The sequence below is a fragment of the Trichechus manatus genome, unplaced genomic scaffold (genome assembly GCF_000243295.1).
Source record: "Trichechus manatus latirostris isolate Lorelei unplaced genomic scaffold, TriManLat1.0 scaffold00028, whole genome shotgun sequence".
Lineage (NCBI taxonomy): Eukaryota > Metazoa > Chordata > Mammalia > Sirenia > Trichechidae > Trichechus > Trichechus manatus.
The window spans coordinates 204,153-228,713 of NW_004443964.1; the positions used below are offsets into that span (position 1 = coordinate 204,153).

Genomic DNA, 24,561 nt, shown 5'->3' on the forward strand with positions numbered 1-24,561 from the left:
TGTTGTTGACAGTTTCTTTGTTCCACTTAATTTTCTGTGCTGAGTCATTTTTCTTTATGTATTTTCTTTTCATCTTTTTCATTGTTGTTGACTTTGTATTTGCTGAGTCTTTATGTTTTTCTTGTTTTTTATTTTGATGTGTAGGATTGTTAGTTTCCTTTGTGGTTGCTTTAATATTTACCCCTGTTTTTCTAAATTGAAACCAGTCTTTTATTTCTTTATATCGCCTTGTCTTCTTCATATGAAAGATCTATGACTACATTTTTTAGTCCCTCTTTTTTGTGTTAATGTTGTCATCTGTTACATATTGATGTCTCTGTTTCCCTATTTTCAGTGTTTTAGCTTTGATTTATTTTTGTGACTTCCCTATCTGGGTTGATACCTGGTTGCTCTGTCCTGTGTTTTAGTCTTGGGTTGTTATCTGATACTGGGTTTCTAACCAGAGGACTCCCTTTAGTATTTCTTGTAATTTTCGTTTGGTTTTTGCAAATTCCCTAAACTTCTTTTTATCTGGAAATGTCCTAATTTCGCCATTATATTCCAAAGACAGTTTTGCTGGATATATGATTCTTGGTTGGCAGTTTTTTTCCTTCAAGGCTTTATGTATGTCATCCCATTGCCTTCTTGTCTGCATGGTTTCTGCTGAGTAGTCTGAGCTTAGTCTTATTGACTCTCCTTTGTAGATGACTTTTCGTTTATATCTAGCCACTCTTAAAATTCTCTCTTTATCTTAGCTTTTGCAAGTTTGATTATGATATGTGTTGGTGATTTTCTTTTGGGATCTACCTTTTGTGGGATTCAGTGAGCATCTTGGGTAGATACCCTCTCATCTTTCATGATATCAGGGAAGTTTTCTGACAACAAATCTTCAACAATTCTCTATGTATTTTCTGTTATTCCCCATTCTAGTACTCCAGTCACTCGTAGGTTATTCCTCTTGATAGAGTCCCACATAATTCTTAGGGTTTCTTCACTTTTTTAAATTCTTTTATCTGATTTTTCCTCAAGTAAGTTGGTGTCTAGTGCTTTATCTTCAATGTCACTAATTCTGACTTGTCTCAGTTCTGCTCCTATGACTTTCTTTTGTATTGTTTAATTCTGAAATTTTATTGTTAATCCTCTGGATTTCTGTTTGCTGTCTCAATGGATTCTTGCAGCCTGTTCAATTTGTCATTGTGCCCCTCTGTAATCTTCTTAAGTTCCTCTGTTGCTTTATCTGTGTGTTCCTTGGCTTGTTCTGTGTTTTGTCTGATCTCCTTCATGATCTCTTGAAGAGTTCTGTGTATTAATCTTTTGTATTCTACCTCCAGTAAGTCCAAGAAGTTCTCTTACTCTAGAAAATTTCTTGATTCTGTGTTTTGGGAGCTTGCTGAAGCCATCTTGGTATGCCTCTTTATGTGATTTGATATTGACTGTTGTCTCTGAGCCATCAATAAATTATTATATTTATTTATTTTACGTTTGCTTACTGTGTCCTAGCTTCTTGTTTTGTTTTGTTTTAATATGCCCAAATAGGCTGGTCATGTGATCTAGTTTGATTATTGGTGCCTTTGAAGCTCTAACATCCTTTCACCAGGTGGTTAGATCTGTTACTAGGTATGTGAGCCCAGGAGTTCATTTACTTTTCTTGTATGGATTCAACTCAGGTGTCCAGGTAGTCGGTCACCAAGTGCGTGGTGTGGGCTCTCACTTACAATCGTAGAATGGCAGAGGTGATTGGTGTAAGCACAGGTATCTGGCTGCAGTAGGGGGGTCACGTGCTGAGCAAGGCAGGGGGGTAACTGCTGCCCCTGTGTGTCTGGGAGGAAAGCATGTCCCTGTTCCCTAGAAGTGCATAGGTGGGTGGGTTTTGCAGCTGGACTATGGGCACCCAGTGCTGTTGGTTGTAAGGACTGGGCTGCACCCCCTATTCTTGGACCCCTGTTGCGTTTGGCTAGGTGGCGTGGGTGGAGCCACCGGTCCTCAGGCCCCTGATGTGGGTAGGTGAGGATCCTGCTTAATGGGCAGAGCGATGTCAAATGTCACAAACCTGCCATTCCACCATATAGCTGATACAGTGAAGTTAGGCTTCAGGTATATACCCTGTTGTACTGTGCTAATGAGAACTTATGTTGTTGAAATGGGCCCACACAGGTCTATGCAGGGGTGAAAGGCATTCAAAGTCCGTCGACCCCTTATGCCTGTGCCGAGGAAAAGGAGCTGCGCCTACCCTGAGTTCCCGGTTTAGGAAAGCTGGCAGATTTATTCCTGTTTGTTAATTTTTTCCCTCTCCAGTGCTGGGAGAATGGCTCAGGGCGTTTGACGGGTCCTTACTTCTTGCCCAGGGGATGGGGCAATGGCTGAAGGTGGCCCGGGACCAGGTGCAAAGCAGGAAGGGGGCAGGTAAATGGGAGAGATTTTTCTCAAAGGGGTGTTTTTTGATCCTTGCAGTAGGTTAGGTACATGTACTGCTTTTGCCGATTGAGCACTGCTTTTCACTGGTTCTGGAGGCTTGAGTAGACTCTCCGCCGCTTGGTCTCTCCTGATGTGGAAAACGAGTCCTGAGCACCACTGCTTGCCTCACTGTGTGTGCTGGCTGCGGGGTACCGGTTCCTGTCGGGTCAGGTCTGGCAACTCCTTGCTGCTTCTGTAACGTCTCTCCCTTCCCTTGCCACTCAGTCCGATTCCTCAACTCTGCCTTTGATGTTCACGGCTCCTAGATTGTCGTATATAATCGATTCACTTGTTTTTTGGGGTCTTTCTTGTAAGAAGGACCACAGGAAGCATCTGACTACTCCGCCATCTCGGCCCCACCTCGCATAGCATTTCTTGATGTCTTTACCTTTCTTGGAAAATTCTTCAAATACTGCTTTCTGCCCCATTGTTATGGATTGAATTGTGTCCCCCCAAAATATGTGTCAACTTGGCTCGGCCATGATTCCCAGTATTGTGTCATTGTCCACCATTTTGTTATATGATGTGATCTTCCTATGCGTTATAAATCCTAACCTCCTGGTGGCACAGTGGTTAAGAGCTCAGACTGCTAACCAAAAGGTCAGCAGTATGAATCCGCCAGCAGCTCCTTGGAAGCCCTATGGGACAGTTCTACTCTGTCTTATAGGGTCTCTAGGAGTCAGAATTGACTTGATGGCAGTGGGTTTTGGGGTTATGATGTTAATGAGGCAGTTACGTTGATGAGGCAGGACTCAACCTACAGGATTAGGTTGTATTTTGAATCAGTCTCTTGAGATATAAAAGAGAGAATTGAGCAGAGAGGAGAGGGACCTCATTACCACCAGGCAAGAAGAGCCAGGAGCAGAGTGCGTCCTTTGGACTCAGGGTCCCTGCACTGAGAAGCTCCTAGACCAGGGGAAGATTGATGACAAAGACCTTCCCTCAGAGACGACAGAGAGAAAGCCTTTCCCTGGAGCTGGCACCCTGAATATGGACTTCTAGCTTTCTAAACTGTGAGAAAATAAATTTCTCTTTGTTAAAGCCATCCACTTGTGGTATTTCTGTCATAGCAGCACTGGATAAGTAAGGCACCCATTCATAATACCTATTCCTGTCCTCGGAGCGCCATCTTTTTCCTGGAACTCTATTATACGTTAGACATTGTTGTGTGTCTCTTACACTCTTTTCTCTATTTCCCATCCTTATTGCTCTCTTGACTTTCCTTAGAATATTTTCTATGAGACTATCTTCTACCCTACTAATCCTCTCTTCAGCTCTGTCCAGTCTTCTGCTAAATCCATTAAGGAGTTCTTAGTTTCAATAATTGTACTTCTCATTTCTACAATTCCCTTTCTTTTTTTTTTAAAGGGGATTTGGGGCTTTATTGATGTATAACTGACATACAATCAACAGCAAATATATGAAGTGTTCAGTTTAGTAAGTATACATACACGTATATGTATATGTATACACCTGTGAAGCCATCATCATAATCAAGTTATTGAATATAACGATCATCCACCAAAATTTCCTCATGTCTCTTTGTAATTCTTTCCTCATGTCCCTCCTGCCACCCCACTCTCATCCCCAAGCAACCACTGATCTGCTTGCTCTTACTGTAGATTAGTTTGCATTTTCTGAATTTTATGTAAATGGAATCATGCAGTATGTACTCTTTTGTCTGGTTTCTTTTACTCAGCATAATTATTTTAAAATCCATCCATGTTGTTCATTCCTTTTTATTGCTGGGTAGTATTCCATTGGCGCCCTGGTGGCTTAGTGGTTAAGAGCTCAGCTGTTAACCAAAAGGTCAGCAGTTCGAATCCACAAGCCACTCCTTGGAAACCCTGTGGGGCAGTTCTACTCTGCCCTGTAGGGTCACTATGAGTCAGAATTGACTCGATGGCAGTGGTAATGGGTAGTATTCCATTGTATGGATATATCGCAATTTTTTTTTTTTATCTTTTCAACTATTGATGGACATATGGGTTTTTTCCTAGTTTATACCTATTACAAACAAAGCTATGAGTGTTCACCTACAATTGTTTGTATATATATATATGCTTTCATTTCTTTTGGGTAAATTCCCAGGAGTAGAATGTATGGTAGGTATATGCTTAATTATTTTAGGAGATTGTCAAACTGTTTTACCATTTTCATTCTCACCAGCAGCCTATGAGTTCCAGTTACTCCACATTCTCATCGGTACTTGGTATTATCAGTCTTAATTTAAACGTTCTAACAGGTGTGTAGTGGTATCTCATTATGGTTTTAGTTTGCATTTCCTAATGACTAGTGATGTTGAGCATATTTACATGTGTTTATTTGCCATCTGTGTGTCTTGTTTTGTGAAGTGTCTGTTCAAATCTTTTCAAGTAAGTTTTTTAACTTGGGTTGTTTGTTTTCTTATTCTTGAGCTTTGGGAGTTCTTTATGTGTTCTGGATAAATCCTTTACCAGATATGTGATTTGCAAGTGTCTTCTCTCAGTCTTTGGCTTGTATTTCATTCATCACACAAACATTAATCCAAGGAAAGTAGGAGTGGCTATATTAATATCAGATAAATTAGACTTTCGAGCAAAGAAAATTACCGGAGACAGAGAGGGTCAGTCCACAAAGAAGACATAGCAATCCTAAATGTGCACCAAGCAGCAGAGCTGTAAAATGTGTGAAGGGGAAACTGATATAGCCAAAATGAGAAACGGGCAAATTCACAGTTATAGTTGGAGACTTCAACACTGCTCTCTCAACAAATGATGGAACAGCTAGACAGAATATCAGCAGGGATGTAGCACTCAACGCATTTTATAAAGTTAATATTACCCTTATGCCAAAACCAGACAAAGACAGTACCAAAAAAAGAAAACCAAAGACCAGTATCCATCATTAGTATACATGCAAAATCCTTAACAAAATAGAATTCAGAAGTATATAAAAATAATTATACACAGTGACAAAATAGGCTTTATTCCAGGAATGCAAGTCTGGTTCAATATTGAAAATCTGTCGGTGTAATCCAGCAAATTAATAGGCTAAAGAAGAAAAATATCACACGATCACATCAATAGATGCAGAAAAATCATTTAACACAATTCAATATCTATTCATGATAAAACCTTTTAGAAAAATAGGAATAGAGGGAAACGTCCTTAACTTGACAAAGAACACCTAGAAGAAAAAAAAAAACAACTAGAGCTAACATTATACTTAATGATGAAAGACTGAATGCTTTCCCCCTAAGATCAGGAACAAGGCAAGGATGTCCACTCTCACCACACTCATTCAACACAGTGCTGGAAGTTCTAGCCAAGGCAATAAGGCAAGAAAAGGAAATAAAAAGCATAGAGATCGGAAAGGAACAGAGCAGGCCAGAGCTCTAGAGGCTGGAGCAGGCAGTTCAGTTGCTGGATTGGGTGTGTGTGGGGTGGGGGTAGGGCAGTCATGCCATTGTTGGGAGGAGGTAGGTGCTAGATCCAAGGACTAAGGGTGGAAGGAGCTGGCTGGAAACGGGGGCTGGATCTGTGTATGTGATCCCGCATGATGTGGCCAGAAGTGGAAGGAAAGAGGGACTTACAGGGTGGCTCACAGGGACTTTTTCTGAGGTGAGGTGTTCGTGTCTGGTGGTGCAGGGAAGGGTTCGTGGAGAGGGGTCTCCACAGTGAGGAGGGTCTGAGCTTTGGGGACTGAGGGAGGCAGTGGGAGGAGGCCAGGCCTGCCTGTGTTGTGAGCCATTAGTGCTGGGACTTGGTTATCTAGCGGTTATTGTTTTTACCACGGAATGGACTGCCAGAAGAATGAACAAATCTGCCTTGGAAGAAGTACAGCCAGAATGCTCCTTAGAAGTGAGGATGGTGAGACTTCGTCTCATGTACCTTGGACATGTTATCAGGAGGGACCAGTCCCTGGAAAGGACACCATGCTTGGTAAGGCAGAGGGGTCAGCGAAAAAGAAGAAGACCCTCAACAAGATGGATTGACACAGTGGCTGCAGCAATGGGCTTAAACATAGCAACAATTATGAGGATGGTGCAGGACCTGGCAGGGTTTCGTTCTCTTGTACGTGGGATCACTACGAGTCAGAACCTACTCAACAGCACCCAACAACAGTTGCTTTTGTGAGGCTGATGGAGAGTGTCACCAGTGGGATTGTTCCATCTGCTGCCCCAGAGGCTGCAGCGGCGCTTATGGTGCAAGAAGTGAGTGATTGGAGATGCTTTTGAAGTAAATCCAAACATTGTGCTTATGTGTGGACCAGTTTAACTTGAATGTGTTAGAGGAGAAACGTTACCTATGCTGCATTCTTGATCCAGCTGAGAGCAGCGTTAGCCCATTCTGTACCAAGACCCTTCAGCACAGGGCTTGTCCCCAACCCTCTGCCTGTCCGTGGATAATACGATTATCCCTCCTTCTCCTTTCCTGCTTGTCCCAGAAAGTGTCTACCCAGCTCTCCCCTGACCCAGCTAATTTCGCTTCCTCTATGCCGGTACCCGGTGTGTATATGTTTGTACACACGTGTACTCATGCCGACTTCCTCTCAAATCCTCTTTTGCTTTGTTTTACAGATTATTGGCTGCCAGGTGAGGAGAGACCCTCCTGACTCCACTGAGCGGTACACGCGCTGGATCAACCAGATGTCGGCCGACCAACTTCTCACCCAGGTGCTCGCTCTGTTCCTTGTCAAACTTTATTCCCTGTACACTCCACCACAGCTTGAGCGTTTCTGGGAACAGTATCTACCTCAAGCCCTGAGGAGCTGTTCCTACCTCGTGTTGCCATTCGTGTTTGGATGTTTGTGGGAACCGTCCAGCATGGGCCTTTGGGTGTGAAGATACGGGGCTGCCTGTGTGGAAATTGGTATTTTAGGGTTTTCTTCATGCAGTGGTTCAGGCTTGCTCACACGTGGACCTGGAAAACCAAGTCTGGGTTTTGTGGTGTGCCGAGCCCACGTGGCTGCAGGGTGTCCACGGGCGCTTGGGCTGGGGGCAGACCCTGTGGTCGTGTGTGTCTGTTTTCTGGGGAGGAACTTTCTGCCTTTTGTCAAAATCTGAGGGGGATATGGGGATATAGATAGACGCCTGTCATAAGAAGCACTGGTAGAAATTACATATTTGTTTTGTTTTGACCTTTCTCGCAATTACCAAATGAATAGGAATTTGAGTGCCATCACACTAACTGCTTCACCGAAACAGCAAGAATAGAAAATGACTTTGGGGTTTTGTCATTTCATGCTTAGAAGTGGTTGTGAGATAAACCTGTAAAACTTCCCTCCCAGTCTTCTGAGCCTTGAGTTTAGGAATTCTTGGCTGAGGCTGGCAGTGGGCACAGAATGAGCAGGGGGTTTCCTTCTGGTGCCTCCATGTCCCTTACCAGCAGTGTCTGCTGCCTTGTTACTGTGCAGCCTCTTGTCCCCCCAGTTCTCCCCCAGTCCCCCTCCCGCTTGCCCCCCTCTGCTGTCTACCCCTCTGCTCTACCCTCCTCCCACCCCCCACCACATTAGAAGGAATAGAAGGATATCCTCCTCCCTGTTGTAGGCAGCAGGGAATCTGGCTCTGATACTAATGTGGGGAGATGCCCCCCTCATGCACACAACATTATGGGTTTCCTGCAACACTGTCCTGTGATGAAAGAGACGATTTTTTTAAACTCCGAATCCTGAGAGTGTAATTTCGATCTGCAGTAAAACTGAAATTTCGGCAAATGCAGTGATTTATAATGATAATTAGCATCTGAAATTTGTGTTGCTCGTGAGTGTGGCATCAGCTGTCCCGCTAACTGAATTCAAAGTGACACAAAACCAGCCCGTCAGTTTAACGATGTCCAAGGTGTGTTTCCTCGTGGTGGTACCATTTCGTATGTTTCTTTGGAGAATCCAAAATCTCTGTCCCTTCACCATCAGTAGCAGGTCTGGGCCAGCCAACCACTAGATACTGGAATCGATGGGCTTTGCTCCCATCAGGAAAATCTGCTTCATGGACTTTACATTCTCCCCGTCACACGTCACGTTCTCTCCATCACACTCTACATTCTCTCCGTCACACGTCACGTTCTTTCCATCACACACTACATTCTGTCTGTCACATGCTACATTCTCTGCATCACACTTTACATCCTCTCCGTCACACGCTGCGTTCTCTCCGTCACACGCTGCGTTCTCTCCGTCACACGCTGCGTTCTCTCCGTCACACGCTGCGTTCTCTCCGTCACACGCTACTTTCTCTCCGTCACACGCTACGTCCTCTCCGTCACACGCTACGTCCTCTCCGTCACACGTCACGTTCTCTCCGTCACACACTACATTCTCTCCGTCACATACTACATTCTGTCCATCACGTGCTACATTCTCTCCGTCACATGTCATGTTCTCTCCATCACCCGCTACATTCTGTCTGTAGCACATCGAGTTCTCTCTTGTCCAGGCCACATTCTTTCCCATCACAGGCTGTCTCACAAACAGCCCATTTTCCATATAGATTTATTTCTTGTATATTGGGAAGATGAATATTTCATTAGTGGCCTTTCATAGGTAGGAACTGGGGAAGCTAATGTATTTTCCAACTGCCACCAGCCCGTCACCTGGCTCATTTCTTCCCTCAGTGAAGGCAGGAGAACAGTCAGTGTGGGTCCAACGGCCTCTGCAAACATACCTCAAATTACACGTGGGAAACTTGGAGCCAACAGGATTCTTTTTGGTGGCAGTAGCGGTGGGGATTATAAAATTATTCATAGATGTGCCCACTAGATGTTGACAATTAGGTGGAACAAAGCGGCTCTGTGGCCTCCAGGAGCCCTGTCTCATGGGGGGCCAGCTGCAGCCACACAGCCATTTCCTGCACATGAGTCATCCCCATAGGCCCCTTATGACACAGGCCCCTCACGACCCGGAACCCTCATGGACATGCACCTGTCATGGACACAAGCCTCTCATGACACAGACCCCTCAAGGACATGGGGATCTCAGGGATACGGTCCCTCACGGACATGGACCCCTCACTGCACGGGCCTGTCATGGACACAGGCTTATCACGGACACAGGCCCCTCACAGACAGAGGCCCTGCATGACATGGAACCCTCATGGACACAGGCCCCTCACAATGCAACACCCTCATGACATGGACCCCTCAGGGACGTTGGCCACTCGTGACATGGTCCCCTCATGATACGGGCCTGTCATGGACAAGGGCCCCTCACGACACAGAGCTCTCACGGACACGGCCCCTCACAGACATGGGCCTCTCACGACACAGAACCCTCATAGACACAGGCCTTTCACAGACATGGGCCCCTCACGACATGGACCCCTCAGGGACACGGACCGTTCATGACATGGGCCCCATGACATGGACCCTTCAGGGACATAGATCTCTCATGATACGGGCCCACTTGTGCCTGTCTGCGAAGAGGGGAGTCCTGAAGGGGCCCTACTGGAGGAGGTGCAGTGGTGTTGCTCTGCATTAATACGGTGTCAGGTTTCTCAGCAACAGCTTAAGAACCCTTCTCTTCTCAAGGCCAGGAGGCATCTGAAGGAGAAACAGTGTTATCACTGTGGTGCATCAGATTCTATATGAACTGGAGGTGGAAAGATTGTTTCAGGTTTGCATACCTCTTCTCATCGTTTGAAGGAGCCCTGATGGTGCGTGATTAAGTGCTTGGCTGCTAACCGAAAGGTCAGCAGTTCGAACCCACTAGCCACTCTTCGGGAGAAAGATGTGGCAATCTACTTCCATAAAGATTACAGCCTTGGAAGCCCTATGGGGCAGTTCTACTTAGTCAGTCGGGTTGCTATGAGTCAGAAGCGACTCGACGGCAACAGGTATCTCATCGTTTAGTTGGCGTGTAGATCTGAGCAGTGGAGTGTGTAAGCCCTTGTTACACGTGTGGAAATGAGGGTATGGTCCGGTTGCTCCAGAGTTTTTCCCTGCATCCATCCATGGGTGGATGCGCAGCGGGTCTGGGTTGTGCCGCCTCTTCACAGACACACGTCCTTAGGACACAGGTGGGTTTTTAAATTTAGTATCTTTTTCTTAACAAAGGAGCCCAGCTGACACGTAGGGGCAGAGAGGTGGAGAAGTAGCAAAAGCTCTTCTGTTCCTAACTGGGAAATGAAGATTCCATGTCAAGGTGAGAGTGTTTCTCCTGAGACCCGCCGTGGGTCCCTGCTGACCACCCAGCATCAGTCCCTAGGACAGGGAGGCTCAGCGCCACGTTGGGCCAGAGCCTCTGGTCACACTCACCCAGCCAGTGTGGGGAGAGGGAAGTGAGCAGAGAGCGAGCGCCTCGTGCTGTAGCTGCTGAGCCCACACTTCTAAAGTGTTTTTGATTTTCTGGTAGAAATGTGAGTCATGCGGAAACTATGTGACTGAACACTGAGAATACGATTTAAAGGTCTGTTTTGTTGGAGTAGCCACATTTTCAACCAGGAATATTTGTTTCAAGTCAAGGAATAATAGGATAACTTAGCTATTAATTTTAATAGAAATAATTAAGGTAGCTTTCTCTTAACTAGTATTTTTCATTAGCAAGGCAGGGGAAATTGAAGTCTGAAGTTTCCTAACATAAACTGAAAGATGTCTCTTATTTAAACCGTTTCTTAACCATTTTGGTTGCAGAAATCACTGCAACTAATTAATAAAGTGACTCAGCTACACGTCGTGGTTTTGTCTCTGGTCTAAACCAAATCACATGTGTGATGTGAATAGTAGGCATATTTTGTTTTGATATTTGGTATGTCTACTTGAAATGTTTGATTAGACATTTACCATGTTCAAAGCAGAGTGAAAAGAGAGTACTGTAAAAGCTAAAACTCTGCTAATTTCTGAGAAACCAAAAGGAGAAAGTTATCCGTACCTAGGGGCACACGTCACCTCGAAAGTGCTGTTCGTGGAAGTGCCCACTCCGTGACTGGCTTAAATGATGTCCCTTTTCTCACTGAGGCTGTTACCAAGATACCTGTGTCTCCTGAATCCCCCGGGACTGAGAGGTGTAGTCGTACTGATTCTGGGATGTCCTGGGTGGGGTCCTGGCAGCTTGAAGAAGGGGGCTGGGCAATTAGCTAGGCAACTGTGGGGTACTACCTGGGGTGCATCCTTGATTTGCATTACTTAACAAAGGGAGAGGAGACCAGTGGGTTTGAGTGTGACACGGGCCCAGCCCAGTGCTCCACCTCATGCTCCCACGCCTCCCACGCCTCCCACTCTTGCTCCTCGTGGCTGTCTGTCTTAGTCATCTAGTGCTGCTGTAGCAGAAATAGCCCAGGTGGATGACTTTAACAAACAGAAGTTTGTTCCCTCACAGTCTGGGAGGCTAGAAGTCCATATTCACGGTGTCAGCTCCAGGGGAAGGCTTTCTCTCTCTGTTGTCTCTAGAGGAAGGTCCTTGTCATCAGTCTTCCCCTGGTTGAGGAGCTTCTCCATGGAGGAACCTTGGGTCCAAAGGATGCGCTCTGCTCCCAGCACTGCTTTCTTGGTGATATGAGGTCCCCACTCTCTGCTTGCTTCCCTTTCCTTTTATCTCCTATAAGATAAAAAGTGGTACAGGCCACACCCCAGGGAAACTCCCTTTGCATTGGATCAGGGATGTGACCTGAGCAAGTGCGTTACATCCCACCCTAATCCGCTTTAACATAATCTAACCTTGCCTCATTAACCACAGGCAGAGATTAGGATTTACAACCCATAGGAAAATTATCTCAATCTCACAATACTGGGAATCATGGTCCAGCCAAATTGATACACATATTTTTGGGAGACACAATTCAATCCATGACACTGGCCCTGCACACATCTGTTCCTGGACCAGTAAGCAACATCATGGTAAACAAAGAAAACACTGAAGTTGTCAACGATTTCATTTTACTTGGATCCACAATCACTGCTCCTGGAAGCAGCAGTCAGGAAATCAAATGACATATTGTATTAGGCAAATCTGCTGCAAAAGACCCCTTTAAAGTGTTAAAAAGCAAAGATGTCACCTTGAGGACTAAGGTGCGCCTGACCCAGGTCATGGTATTTTCAGTTGCCACATATGCAACAGAAAGCTCGGCAGTGAATAAGGAAGACTGAAGAATTGATGCCTTTGTATTATGGTGTTGGCTAAGAATATTGAATATACCACGGACTGCCAAAAGAACGAACAAATATGTCTTGGAAGAAGTACAGCCAGAATGCTCCTTAGAAGCGAGGATGGTGAGACTTCATCTCACATACTTTGGACGTGTTATCAGGAGGGACCAGTCGCTGGAGAAGGACATCATGCTTGGTAAAGTAGAGTGTCAGCAAAAAAGAGGAAGACCCTCAACAAGATGGATTGACACAGTGGCTGCAATAGTGGGCTTAAGTATAGCAACGATTGTGAGGATGGTGAAGGATCAGGCAGTGTTTTTTTCTGTTGTACATAGGGTTGCTGTGAGTCAGAACTGACTCGACAGCACCTAACAACAACAGCAGTTACAAAATTCTCACATGACTGATTTTGGATTTAGAATTCTACACTGAGCCCATGCATAACCTCCTTGCTACCATAGCCACTTTGTTCATGAGCCCATTGAGCGAGGACAGGAGTGGCAGGAGAAAAGAGGATGAAAATGTCCATGGAACGAGCCATTTTGACCACTTGATTATTAAGATTTCCTTTTGCTGAGGTTTCTCATGGGTGAGTATTCACTGAGGTCACAGATATGTTAGTAATCTGTTGCTCCTTTGGAGACTTAACTCATGTGCCTCTCCCCCAGATGTCCTTGTGTTCAATTCCCCAGTCATATTCTTTCCAGCTGTGTACCTGACCATCTAGCCAAATCGCCAGCCATTGTCCATAATTCAGTGTAGAGCTGTACCATCCCAAAATGTAGTGATGTAAACCACCACCATTTATTGTTCTCATGACTCTGTGGATCAGGAATTCAAGCCGTACCCAGTGGGGATGGCTGTCTCCCCCATGATGTCTGGCGCCTCTGATGGCTGAAGGTGACAGACGTGGGGATCTGGCTAGGTGTCTCCTTTCTCCAGACAGATCCTCCACGTGACTGGCATGGTGGCCCCTGGGAGGGCCTTTTTACAGGGCAGCTCAGGACTCTAAAAAGAAGGAAGTGGGACCGCTGGTCGTTTCCATGGCTGGGCCTTGGACTGCCTTTCATCACTCCTACCACATTGTCCTGGTCACAGCACTCACAGGCCAGCTTAGAGTCACAGGCAGTTACATGAACTCCCACCTCTCAGTGGGGAGAGTAGCTAAGAATCTGTGGTCATCTTTAATCTGCCACACCTAGTCAAGGGCCTGGAACTTCACAGGCAGATGGCAGCAGTTCACCAGTGAGAACGCTGGTGAGTGAAGTCCAAACCAACAAGGTCCTTTCATCCTCTGGCCCTGCGGCAGGAAAGAATCCCAAAGAGAAGAAATTGCAGGAACTAGAGAGACACCAATGCCCACAGCGCTCCGAGCCCCGGCGGGGTTCAAACGAGGGGAATGTCTCGGCGGGCTCCTCTACCCTGCACTGGCCCTGGGACACAGAGACAGGCAGAGAAGTGTGGAGAGTGTCTTGGGGGTGGTTGGTAAGGAGGCGTGTGGAACATGGAGGCTAAATGGCAGAATGCCCTCTCAGGTCTGGAATAGGAATGGAGCCAAGGTGTCCTCACCACCAGACCTTCTGTAAACATCCACCCTGTGGAGCTCTAAAGCTGAATCGGCTGAGGCAGGGAACTGTTGATCCACATCCCAGAAAATGGTTGTGTTAAATGGCAGGATAGACCTCAGCCCTTCCAGGTCCCTCCTGCTCAGTGCTGTGCGGGTCCCATGTTGGCTTTTCTGTCCCTGCCAAGGATACGTACAGATGTTTTCTCCAGCATAGATCTCTGCAGATTTGTGAAGCTGAGAGGGACTCCACAGCCCTCATGGTGGCCCCTTGACTTACACCGGGAGATGCTGAGGCCTCAGGTGGCTGAGCTGCTCCCTTGATGCCTCAGGTCCCTACCCCAGCCCGCCCAGCCCTCCTTCCCCTGCAGCCTTGCCTTGGGTGTTCACACACAACCTTTTGATTACTATTGTGGGTGGTGGGGCCAGTCTTGGGTAAGCAGCACCTTCCTTAGAGAACTACCATACTCATCTAGCCTATTGGTTGACCCAGATCCTGCCATGACTGCTGCTCCGGTCAAGGCTAGCCACTGCGAGTGGGCAGGGCTGATTCTCAGGAGCTCCTCAGTCTTTCTCCTCCAAGGTTGGGCTGCTGGCTCAGGTGGTGCAGCCATGAGAGCTTGGCAGCGGTCCAGGCACTGGGCATTAAGGTCAGAGCTAACGCTGTAGGGAAGACCAAGCGTGGTTTGCTTGTCTGAAAGTAAAGGAAGTATTTTAGGTACAGAAGGCATATGCTTACTTTTTTTTCTTTTTCTTTTTTTTTAAATTATGGGAGCACTCAATTAGGGAGCAAAAGGAAAGGAGAACAACTGATAGCTTTTCATATAACAAGAGGAGTGTATAGGAGTGACTGGCAAAGCACTACTCAAATTCTGGTGCCTGAGCGTTCAGCTGGGCTGGTATTGTTTAAATGAAACCTTTAACCAATAAAAGGAATAGAAAGGAGCTAAGAAGAACAGAAAAAGTGAAACTCATGTCAGTTGACATAGAGTGGAAATTTTGGGCACCTAACTTCTTCTGATGAAAAGATAAAGAGAAATGCTAAAGAAGCAGGAAGTACCACAAGTTCATATTTTTATTCTAATATATTACATGTAAAGAAAAAAAAAACTAGAATATTTTTACTGCTCTCTCTTTAAAAAAAAAAAACCCAAACAGCTCCTCTCTACTGATGTGAGACTTAATTATTTAGAATTTAGTTCTGCGGGTTTGATGTTTAGTTCAAAAAATTATCAGTATTTTATTAAAAACATTTTTCTGTGCCATTGCCACAGTGTGTGGGCAGTCTTCATGTCAGGAAAGGATTAAAAAGATTCAAATCAGTTTTGGTTTTTTACAGCTTTATTGAAGTATAATTGATGTCTGATAAGCTGCTCGTATTTAAAGTTCACAATTTGATGAGTTTTGACTTATACTTGTGAAACCATTACTATAATTAAGATAATGAACATTTTCATCACCCCCAAAATTTCTTTGTGCCTCTTTATAATCCCTTCTTCTGCTCACCTCTAGGCAACTGTGGGTCAGTTTTCTGCTTGCATTTCTAGGATTTTATAGAAATGAAACCATTCAGTAAATATTCTTTTTTATCTGGATTCTTTCCTCAGCATAATTATTTTGAGATTTCATCTGTGTTGTTGTGTGTATCAACAGCTCATGATTTTTTACTGATAAGTAGGAGCCCTGGTGGCACAGTAGTTAAACGCTCGGCTACTAACCAAAAGGTCAGCAGTTCGAATCCACCAGCCACTCCTTGGAAACCCTATGGGGCAGTTCTACTCTGTTCTGTAGGGTCCCTATGAGTCGTAATCGACTCCATGGCAATGAGGTTAGTGTTCCATTGTGTGGATATATCACAATTTGTGTATCCATTCATCCATTGCTGAACAGTTGGATTGTTTCCGATTTGGGGCCATCACAAATAAAACTGCTATAAACATTTGTGTACGCATCTTTGAATGGACATAAATGCTTTCATTTCTCTAGCGTAAATACCTAGGAGTATGACTGTTGGGTCATATGGTAGATGTATGTTTAAGTTTTTAATAAATTGCCATGCTGTTTTCCAAATTGGTTATATTATTTTACATTCTCACCAGCAGTGTATGAGGGTTCCAGTTACTCCACATCCTCAGCAGTTTTTGCTATGGTTAGTATTTGTAATTTTAATCATTTTTATAGTTACGTAGTTGTCTTGGTCATCTAGTGCTGCTGTAACAGAAATACCGCAAGTGGATGGCTTTAACAAACAGAAGTTTATTCTCTCACAGTCTAGTAGGGTAGAAGTCCAAATTCAGGGGATCACCTCCAGGGGAAGGCTTTCTCTGTTGGCTTTGGAGGACGGTCCTTGTCTCTTCAGCTTCTGCTTCCTGGTTCCTTAGAGATCTCCATGTGTCTTGGGATCTGTCTTACCCCATGTTTCTTCTGCTTGCTTGTTTGGTCTCTTTTATATCTCAAAAGAGATTGACTCAAAAGATACACCTTACACTAAGCCTGCCTCGTTAACATAACAAAGACAATCCATTCACAAATGAGATTTTAATCACAGGCATAGAGATGAGGATTTATAACCCCTTGTGGGGGAGCCCTGGTGGTGCAGTGGTTAAGAGCTCATCTGCTAACCAAAAGGTTGGCAGTTCGAATCCACCAGCTGCTCCTTGGAAACCCTATGGGGCAGTTCTACTCTGTCCTATAGGGTCACTATGAGTCGGAATCGACTCAATGGCAATGGGTTTGGTTTTTTGTTTTTTTGGGGGAGATATAATTCAATCCATAACACCTAGTGTATATAAAAAGATTAAAATTTTATATATTCAAACATCTCAGAGTTTTTCTCTTCCTTAAAAGTTTGTCCTTTATAGCTCAATGGTTCTTACCTAATTCTAATAAGTTAGCATTTATGAAAGTTAAAATCTTACATATCTTGAAATGGATTGTTTAGTTTTATCATTAAAAGGAAGTATGATAAAGCTGTATCAGTGGTTCAGATCCATGTAAACTAGCAATGTTTAACATGTTAGAAAAATCGGTATTTATCAACTTTCCCTATAGGATATTATTTAGAGAGGAAGCTTTTTATTAATGTGTTTTATTTCTTTATTAAATCCAGAAGCCATAGATTTTGAATTTTACATCAGACTTCATTCTTATTGCTGTGTGGGTGTTAAAATGTCAGAATACTGGAAATTTGGTTATCTGTCTAAAAGATAGTCTTCCAACAAAATAGAGTTTAAAAATAAGGATAATAAACCACAGGAGTCTGGAAATGAATCATGTTAACTTTGCCCTTTTTTCTCTAAGAAGAATCCATATCCCGTATCACTTCCTGGTAAGATATAACTAATGACATTCAGAATTTTAAGTTACTTCACTTTTTCTTTAAGTTAAGGGTTTCTCTTTTCTGCATTAAAACAGAGCCCATTTTAAGCCCATAATCCTTACTTTTGTCTCTCTTGCTCTTTCTCTCTTTTTTTTTTTTTAAGTACAGGAAGCACTTAAAAGTATTCATCCATATTTTCTGGCACCAGATTGAGTTCTTCGTGAGCCATTCCTGAGAACTAAGGGTAGACTGCAGGAGAAACTATGGCCTGCAGTTCACAGATTTTCTGTCATCTTATTCTGCATACCTCCCTATGCACATCAGAATAGATTTTCAACTTTTATTAGTTACATAGATTTTATTTTTACAAATTGCACTTTCTGTTGGTGGCATAATGCAGGCAGTAGCCCAAAAGCAAACTCCCAGGTCCTCAGAGCATGCAAAGGGCCAGAGAGTCCTGGTCTTCACAGGTCCTGCTATCGAGCATAATGAACTCCTTCATTTTGACAAAGTTCTAAGAAAGTGGATTATCTGATTTTTCAGTTGGTGGTAGACTAGAAGCAGAAAATTAGGAACTACTTACATCTGTAGGACTGTAAGAGGAAGTGATAGCTTTTGTAAATAAAGGAGGAGAGAAAAAGTCCGAAAGAATAGTCATTAGAACTCAAAAACTCGGCTGGGTGAGGTAGTTTGTGCTAAGTCCAAGCAGCCTTTAGCCTCATGAGTGTGACTGAGGACATCAGTATCAGAGCCTGGTGCAATAACGGGCACTCAGAGGACATCGTGAGTCATCCTAGTGGGTGCTAAGTGGTATGTCATTGTGGTTTTGATGTGCATTTTCCAAATGACTAATAATGTTGAGCCCCTTTTCCTGTGCTTGTTGGCCATTTGTATGTCTTCTTTGGAGAGACGTCTATTTAAATCCTTTGCCCATTTTAAAATGGGTTGTTTTGTCTTTTTGTTGTTGAGTTGTAAGATTTCTTTATATATTCTGGATACTAGACCCTCATCAGATACATGATTTGCATATTTTGTTCCCATTCTGTAAGTTGTCTTTTACTCTCTTGATAAAGTCCTTTGATGCTCAAAAGTTTTTAATTTTGATGAAGTCTAATTTGCCTATTTTTTTTTTTTATTGTTAGCTGTGCATTTGGTGTATTATCAAAGAAGCCGTTGCCAAATCCAAGGTCATGAAGATGTACCCCTGTATTTTCTTCTAAGTTTTATAGTTTTAGCACTTACATTTAGGTCATTGATCCATTTTGATGTTACTTCCATATATAGTGTGAGGAAGAAGCAGTATTAAGTTGAAACCAAAGCTCCATTCCATACCAGTTAGATCAGAAGTTGGCAAACTGAGATTCTTGGGCCATATCTATTCTGCCTTTTTTGTAAATAAAGTTTTATTGGCACACAGCCATACCCATTGATTTACGTATTGTACATGGCTGATTTTGCATTACAGCAGCAGAGTTGAGTACTTGTGACAGAAACCCTATGGGTCATACAACCTGAAACATTATAGTCTCACCCTTTATAGAAAAAGCTTGCCAATCCCTGAGTTAAGCAATAGTCTTGTGAGAATTGCCCACCTGGAATGTCTGCACCTAAGCTAATACTCCTGTATCTGTTTCCTGGGGCTGCCATCACAAACTGCCATGAACCAGATGGCATAAAACAGACATTTATTTTCTCACAGTTCTGGAGGCTAGAAATTCTAAATCAAGATTGTCAGTAGGTGAAGACTAAGGGAGAATCCTTTCTTGCCTCTCCCTAACATCTGGTGGTCTCTGGCAGTCTTTGACATTCCTTGGCCTGTAGATGTGTCACTCAAATCTCCACCTCCATCTTCAAATGACTGTCTTCCCTCTGTGTCTCCGTGTGGCCTTCTTATCTAAAGACACCAAAAACAAACAAACAAACTAAACCCATTGCTGTCAAGTTAATTCTGACTCATAGCGACCTTTTAGGACAGAGTAAAACTGCCCCATTGGGTTTCCAAGGAGCAGCTGGTGGGTTCCAACTGCTGACCTTTTGGTTAGCAACTGAACGCTTAACCACTGCGCCACCAGGGCTCTGTAAAGACACTAGCCATTGGATTTACAACCCACCCTAATCCAGTATGACCTCATCTCAGTTTAACTAATTACATCTACAAAGACCCTGTTTCCAAATAAGGTCACATTCTGAGGTTCTGGTGAACATGAATTTTTGGAGGGTACTTTTCAACCAAGTACATTAGCTAATATCGTGTAAGTGTGTATTATGTGTCAGGAAGTACTCAGACAGAAGTTATTAATGAGCTAATTCCGTCTCTTACATTAACCCTCTGAGGTGGATAAAAATATCACCATTTTACATATGGGGAGATTTGAGACCTCGGGAGGCTAAGTAACTTGTTCAAGATTGCCTGCTGGTGAGGGGCAGAGTTGAGCAGGATCTGTGGTCTCCAGGGAAGCTGAGCGATCTACACTGGGGACCCTACAAGCTTGGCCTGCCAGACCCAGGTTTGCCAGCTCCCCAAGAACTGAAGCAGTGTCGGAGAGGGCCTGCGTGTCCTGCAGAGTCCTTGGCATACACTCAGGCCCTTCTGTACCTGAGTCCAGCCCGTCTCTCCAGCCACATCTCTCACTACTGCCCAGTGTTACTGTGCCTCATGCAGGCTGACAGACTTGACCGGTGAAAACACAACGAACCAAACTTCTGGTTTCCTCTCTGACATGCAGAGAGCTTAGAAGTTGTCACTCCAGTCCTCCAACAAGAAAAAACCTGAGCAAACTGAAAATCAACAACTTTTCTTAGATCCACCAGAGAATTGAGGTCTCAGGCCCACCATCACCTTGAAAACTGGATCAACAGGTGAATACAGAGAGTCCCAGCTCACCAGGAGCAGAAGCTCTTACTCAATGATTGATGAACTACTGGGGGCTGTGTGGACTTCTGGGGACCCAGCCTCAGGGGGATCCCACACTCCCCTGAGTTTTACCTGCAGGAGCCCAACCAGGTTCTCAAGGTAAAGATCAGAGAAAAATCCCCTCATGTTTCTGGCTGGGGAAGGGGAGAGTAGCCATTTTGAAATACTCGTAGAGCTCTCTGCTGTCCCTCTGGGGAGAAGCGGCCTCAGCTGGGCTCCCATGGGTTACCGTGCTCTTCCTCACCCAGGCTGCCCAGGGGGGACCAGGCCCACTTCAGGGCAGACTTGGCTCTTCGCTGGACCTGTGCCGCCTTCCTGGGCATTTTGGGCCTCTGCCCCCTTTAGAGCCACACAGTTTGCTCGTTTACTTGCCCACTTCTCCCCCAGACTGAGCTCCTTCAGCCCCAGGGCTGTGTGTCTGTGTGTCTGTGTCTGTGTCTGTGTGTCTTTGTCTATGTGTATGTGTGTGTCTGTGTGTGTGCACGCATGCATACATCCCTCACTAAATGCCCTTAGTAAGCAGTGATTCAGCCTCTGCAAAACTTTCCCTCCAAAATCTCGACCAGCTGAAGGCAGGCTCCTGGGGTCTAAGATCTCACAGGCGGACATGCTCTGACCCCAGGCAGGATGACAGCTGCTGAAACAGCCGACCTTGCACATGTCACCTGCATGGATTTGTAGAGATGCTTAGAGATGAGCTCTCCGAGAACAAAACATGAGCTCAAAACCTGAGCTCACCGCGGCGACAGGCTCCTTGGTTCTGAATCTGCTTCATGATATTCTTCCCCTTGATAGTTGTTAGTGATTTTAAAAATTTCAAATCTTACCAGTCTTCTTTTGCTCTTCCTTATAGTAAATTCTGTGAAGTTCTTAAGATTGCTGTCTTTCATTTCAGCATTATTTGCTGACTTTTCCCACCTTAGAAGGAGCCCTAGTTGTGCAGTGATTAAGCACTTGGCTGCTATCTGAAAGGTTGGTGGTTTGAACCCACCAGCCGCTTCACGGGACAAAAATGTGGCAGTCTGCTTCCATGAAGATTACAGCCTTAGGAACCCTATGGGGCAGTTCTGCGTGTCCTGTAGGGTCACTATGAGTTGGAATGATTCAGTGGCAGTGGGTTTTACCACTTTGACATTCGTCTTTATGTCCTCTTCAAATAAGAATTACTTTTCTGTATATTCTATGTGTGTGTCATTCTTGGGAGGCTGGCTCAGCAGTCTTTTGGAAAAAGGAGACTTAGCAGAATGGGTGACATGGTTTCTGTGCTATATTCTGCTTCTATTTTCTTCCTCTTCCAAGATGGCACGCAGTTGCCTCCAGCCGTGTTTCTCACACTGCGGGACTTTATTGTGCACAGACCGAGGGATCTCAGGCCTGTGTTTGAGTCACTGGTTTGGGCTGGGGCCCAGGATGCTGAGGCTGCCATCCAGGGACCACAGGTGCGGAGTCACAGAGAGATTGCTGATAGAACAGTTGTAATCCAGCATGTTTGTCTCTCCTGCAACCCTGCTGTTCTGGATATTTCCATTTGGAATTATTGAGAGCCTAGTGAAATCATCCTGTGGCTTGCATGCAAGCTGCATGGCAGAAGTCAATGAAATTATTTCTTAAGAAAACTCTTCTCTTTGAAATTTTAAAGTTGCATAACCTCCACCCATCCCTCACTTGCCACACACACCCGTTACAGAAAAACAAAAACGTACTCAGCAAACTTGCTTCTCCTTCTTCATGTGCTTTGACTTAAATAATTTTAATGATGTGGTCAGACTGGTATGTTTGAGTAGGTCGCACAAATTGGTCATATTGGTCCCTGGCTGGTGGGTTCAATATTTGTGTGTCTGTGTGTGTGCAAATTGTCATATTGGTCCCTGGCTTTTAAACAGTACAAGTAACTATAGCTAATGCAGTTGGATTTTGGGAATTATAAAATTTTATAAAGGACAGTCCCTGTGGAAAAGAAAAATCATATCAGGTGTTTCCTGTGCATCACTGGATTAAGTGGTGGAGGAGATGACGTGCAGATCCTGGGGGCATGTGACGGGGGGCTGGGTGTGTTTAGCCTGGCACCTCTGGGATATCTGGGATGGGGATGGAACTGTCAGGTTGGTGATTCTGGTGAGAGTTCTGGTTCTTCCATTGCTAGTGGTGAGTGTGGGCTGTGAACCTCTGACTTCCATTTTCTCATCTGCAAAGTGGGAAGGAAGCTACTTCTCTCTGGACTGTTCTAAGATCTGGAGATAATTGAGAAGACCACCTGGGCACAAAGTGGGCACCAGTCATCACCACTGCTGCTAACACTGTACCATGCCAGTGACTTTCAGGGGTGTCCTGACTCTATCAACCATGGACATAAAAAGGGAACCATTTAGAAGCAGGGCTTTAAACGGGTTCTGTCATGGCCGACAAAGCAAAACTGGAACAGACCCGAACTTGTAAAATGGGGTGTACTGGAACAGTACATCCAAGAAGCAGGATTATATGAAGAACGTGGTGTCAGGATTGGAAGAAGACTCACTAACAATCTGCGATATGACAGTGACACAACCTTGCTAGCTGAGAGCGAAGAGGACTTGAAGCATTTACTGAAAAAGATCAAAGACTACAGCCTTCAGTATGGATTACACGTCAACATAAAGAAAACAGAAATCCTCACAACCAGACCAATAAGCAACATCAAAATAAACGGAGAAAAGATCGAAGTTGTCAAGGATTCTATTTTCCTTGGATCCACAATCAACGCCCATGGAAGCAACAGTCAGGAAGTCAAACAACTAGTATTGCATTGGGCAAATCTACTGCAAAAGACCTCTTCAAAGTGTTAAAAAAGCAAAGATGTTACTTTGAGGTGTAAGGTGCGTCTGACCCAAGCCATGGTATTTTCAATCACCTCATGCAAAAGAAAGCTGGGCAATGAATAAGGAAGACCAAAATAGAATTGATGCCTTTGAATTATGATGTTGGCAAAGAATATTGAATATACCATGGACTGCCAAAAGAATGGAGCCCTGGTGGCACCGTGGTTAAGAGCTCTGTTGCTAACCAAAAGGTCGCAGGTTGAATCCACCAGCCGCTCCTTGGAAATGCTATGGGGCAGTTGTACTCTGTCCTATAGGATTGCTGGGAGTCAGAATCAACTCCACGGCAACAATTTTTTTTTTTTTCTGCCAGAAAAGTGAACAAACCTAGCTTGATAGAAGTACAGACAGAATGCTCCAGTCTCTGGAGAAGGACATCATGCTTGGTAAAGTAGAGGGTCAGCAAAAAAGAGGAAGACCTCGATGAGATGGATTGACAAACTGGCTGCACCTATGGGCTCAAGCACAGCAACGATGGTGAGGATGGCACAGGACCAGGCAGTGTTTCATTCTGTTGTACATAAGGTCGCTATGAATCGGAACCTACTTGACAGCACCTAACAACTACAACAACCAGAACAATAACTGGAACAGGAAAAGTTACAGTCTGACGCCCTGCTAGAAACTTAATCTCCCTCTTAGAAAACAAGGGCAGTGTGCGTGTTGCATAGCAACCAAATCTCGAGTGGCAGATTCAGAAACAGCTGTGCCAGGCTGAAAGATGGTGGTTGATCTTGCTGCTTTGAATGTGTGTCACTCTTCACAGTCCTGGCAATAACCCAGTCTCCTGCATCAGGCTCTTGCTATGCCTCTTCCCACTCTCCCGTTCCAGGGCTTCAACCTATAATTTTTTCTGTTCCAGTTATCACTCCACATTACCCAAGTTTTGCAAATTCGAGTCTCTTCTGATTTCGCTGCATCAGTGTGATGATTAAGGTCATGTGTCATCTTGGCTGAGCCATGATTCTCAGTGGTATAGCAGTTATGTAATAATGTAGTTATCCTCCATTTTGTAATATAATCACCTCCATGATGTGATCTGATGTGATCATCCAGTCACTTGTAAGGGGAATTTCCTTGGGGATGTTGCCTGCATCCAATACGTATGGATGCTCTGGCAAAGCTCGCTGGCTTTTGTTTGCTCTGGATCCTGCATCCGGCTCGTCATCATCTGACCTCCAGTTCTTGGGACTTGAGCCAGTGGCCTGGCATATTGCCTGCTGATCTTGGGATTTATCAGCCTTTGCAGCCTGTGAGCCAGTAGTCAGCGTCTTACCTGCAGATCTTTGATTTGTCAGCCCTGCAGCAACATTAGTCAGGAGAAGCCTCTAGCCTAACGCCTGACCCATGGACTTGGGACATGCCAGCCTCTACAGTTGTGTGAGCCATTTCCTTAAAATAAACATACATATATATAT

General features: G+C 44.6%; 1 protein-coding gene across 1 annotated transcript in view; it reads left to right on the forward strand.

Moving 5' to 3' along the window:
• The window catches only part of B3GNTL1 (UDP-GlcNAc:betaGal beta-1,3-N-acetylglucosaminyltransferase like 1), a 142,268-nt gene that overhangs the window by 60,526 nt on the left and 57,181 nt on the right, over positions 1-24,561 (forward strand). The window contains exon 6 of the mRNA XM_023729156.1: positions 6,995-7,090. Coding sequence (XP_023584924.1) covers positions 6,995-7,090 — 96 coding nt within the window. The remainder of the gene's footprint in view (positions 1-6,994; positions 7,091-24,561) is intronic.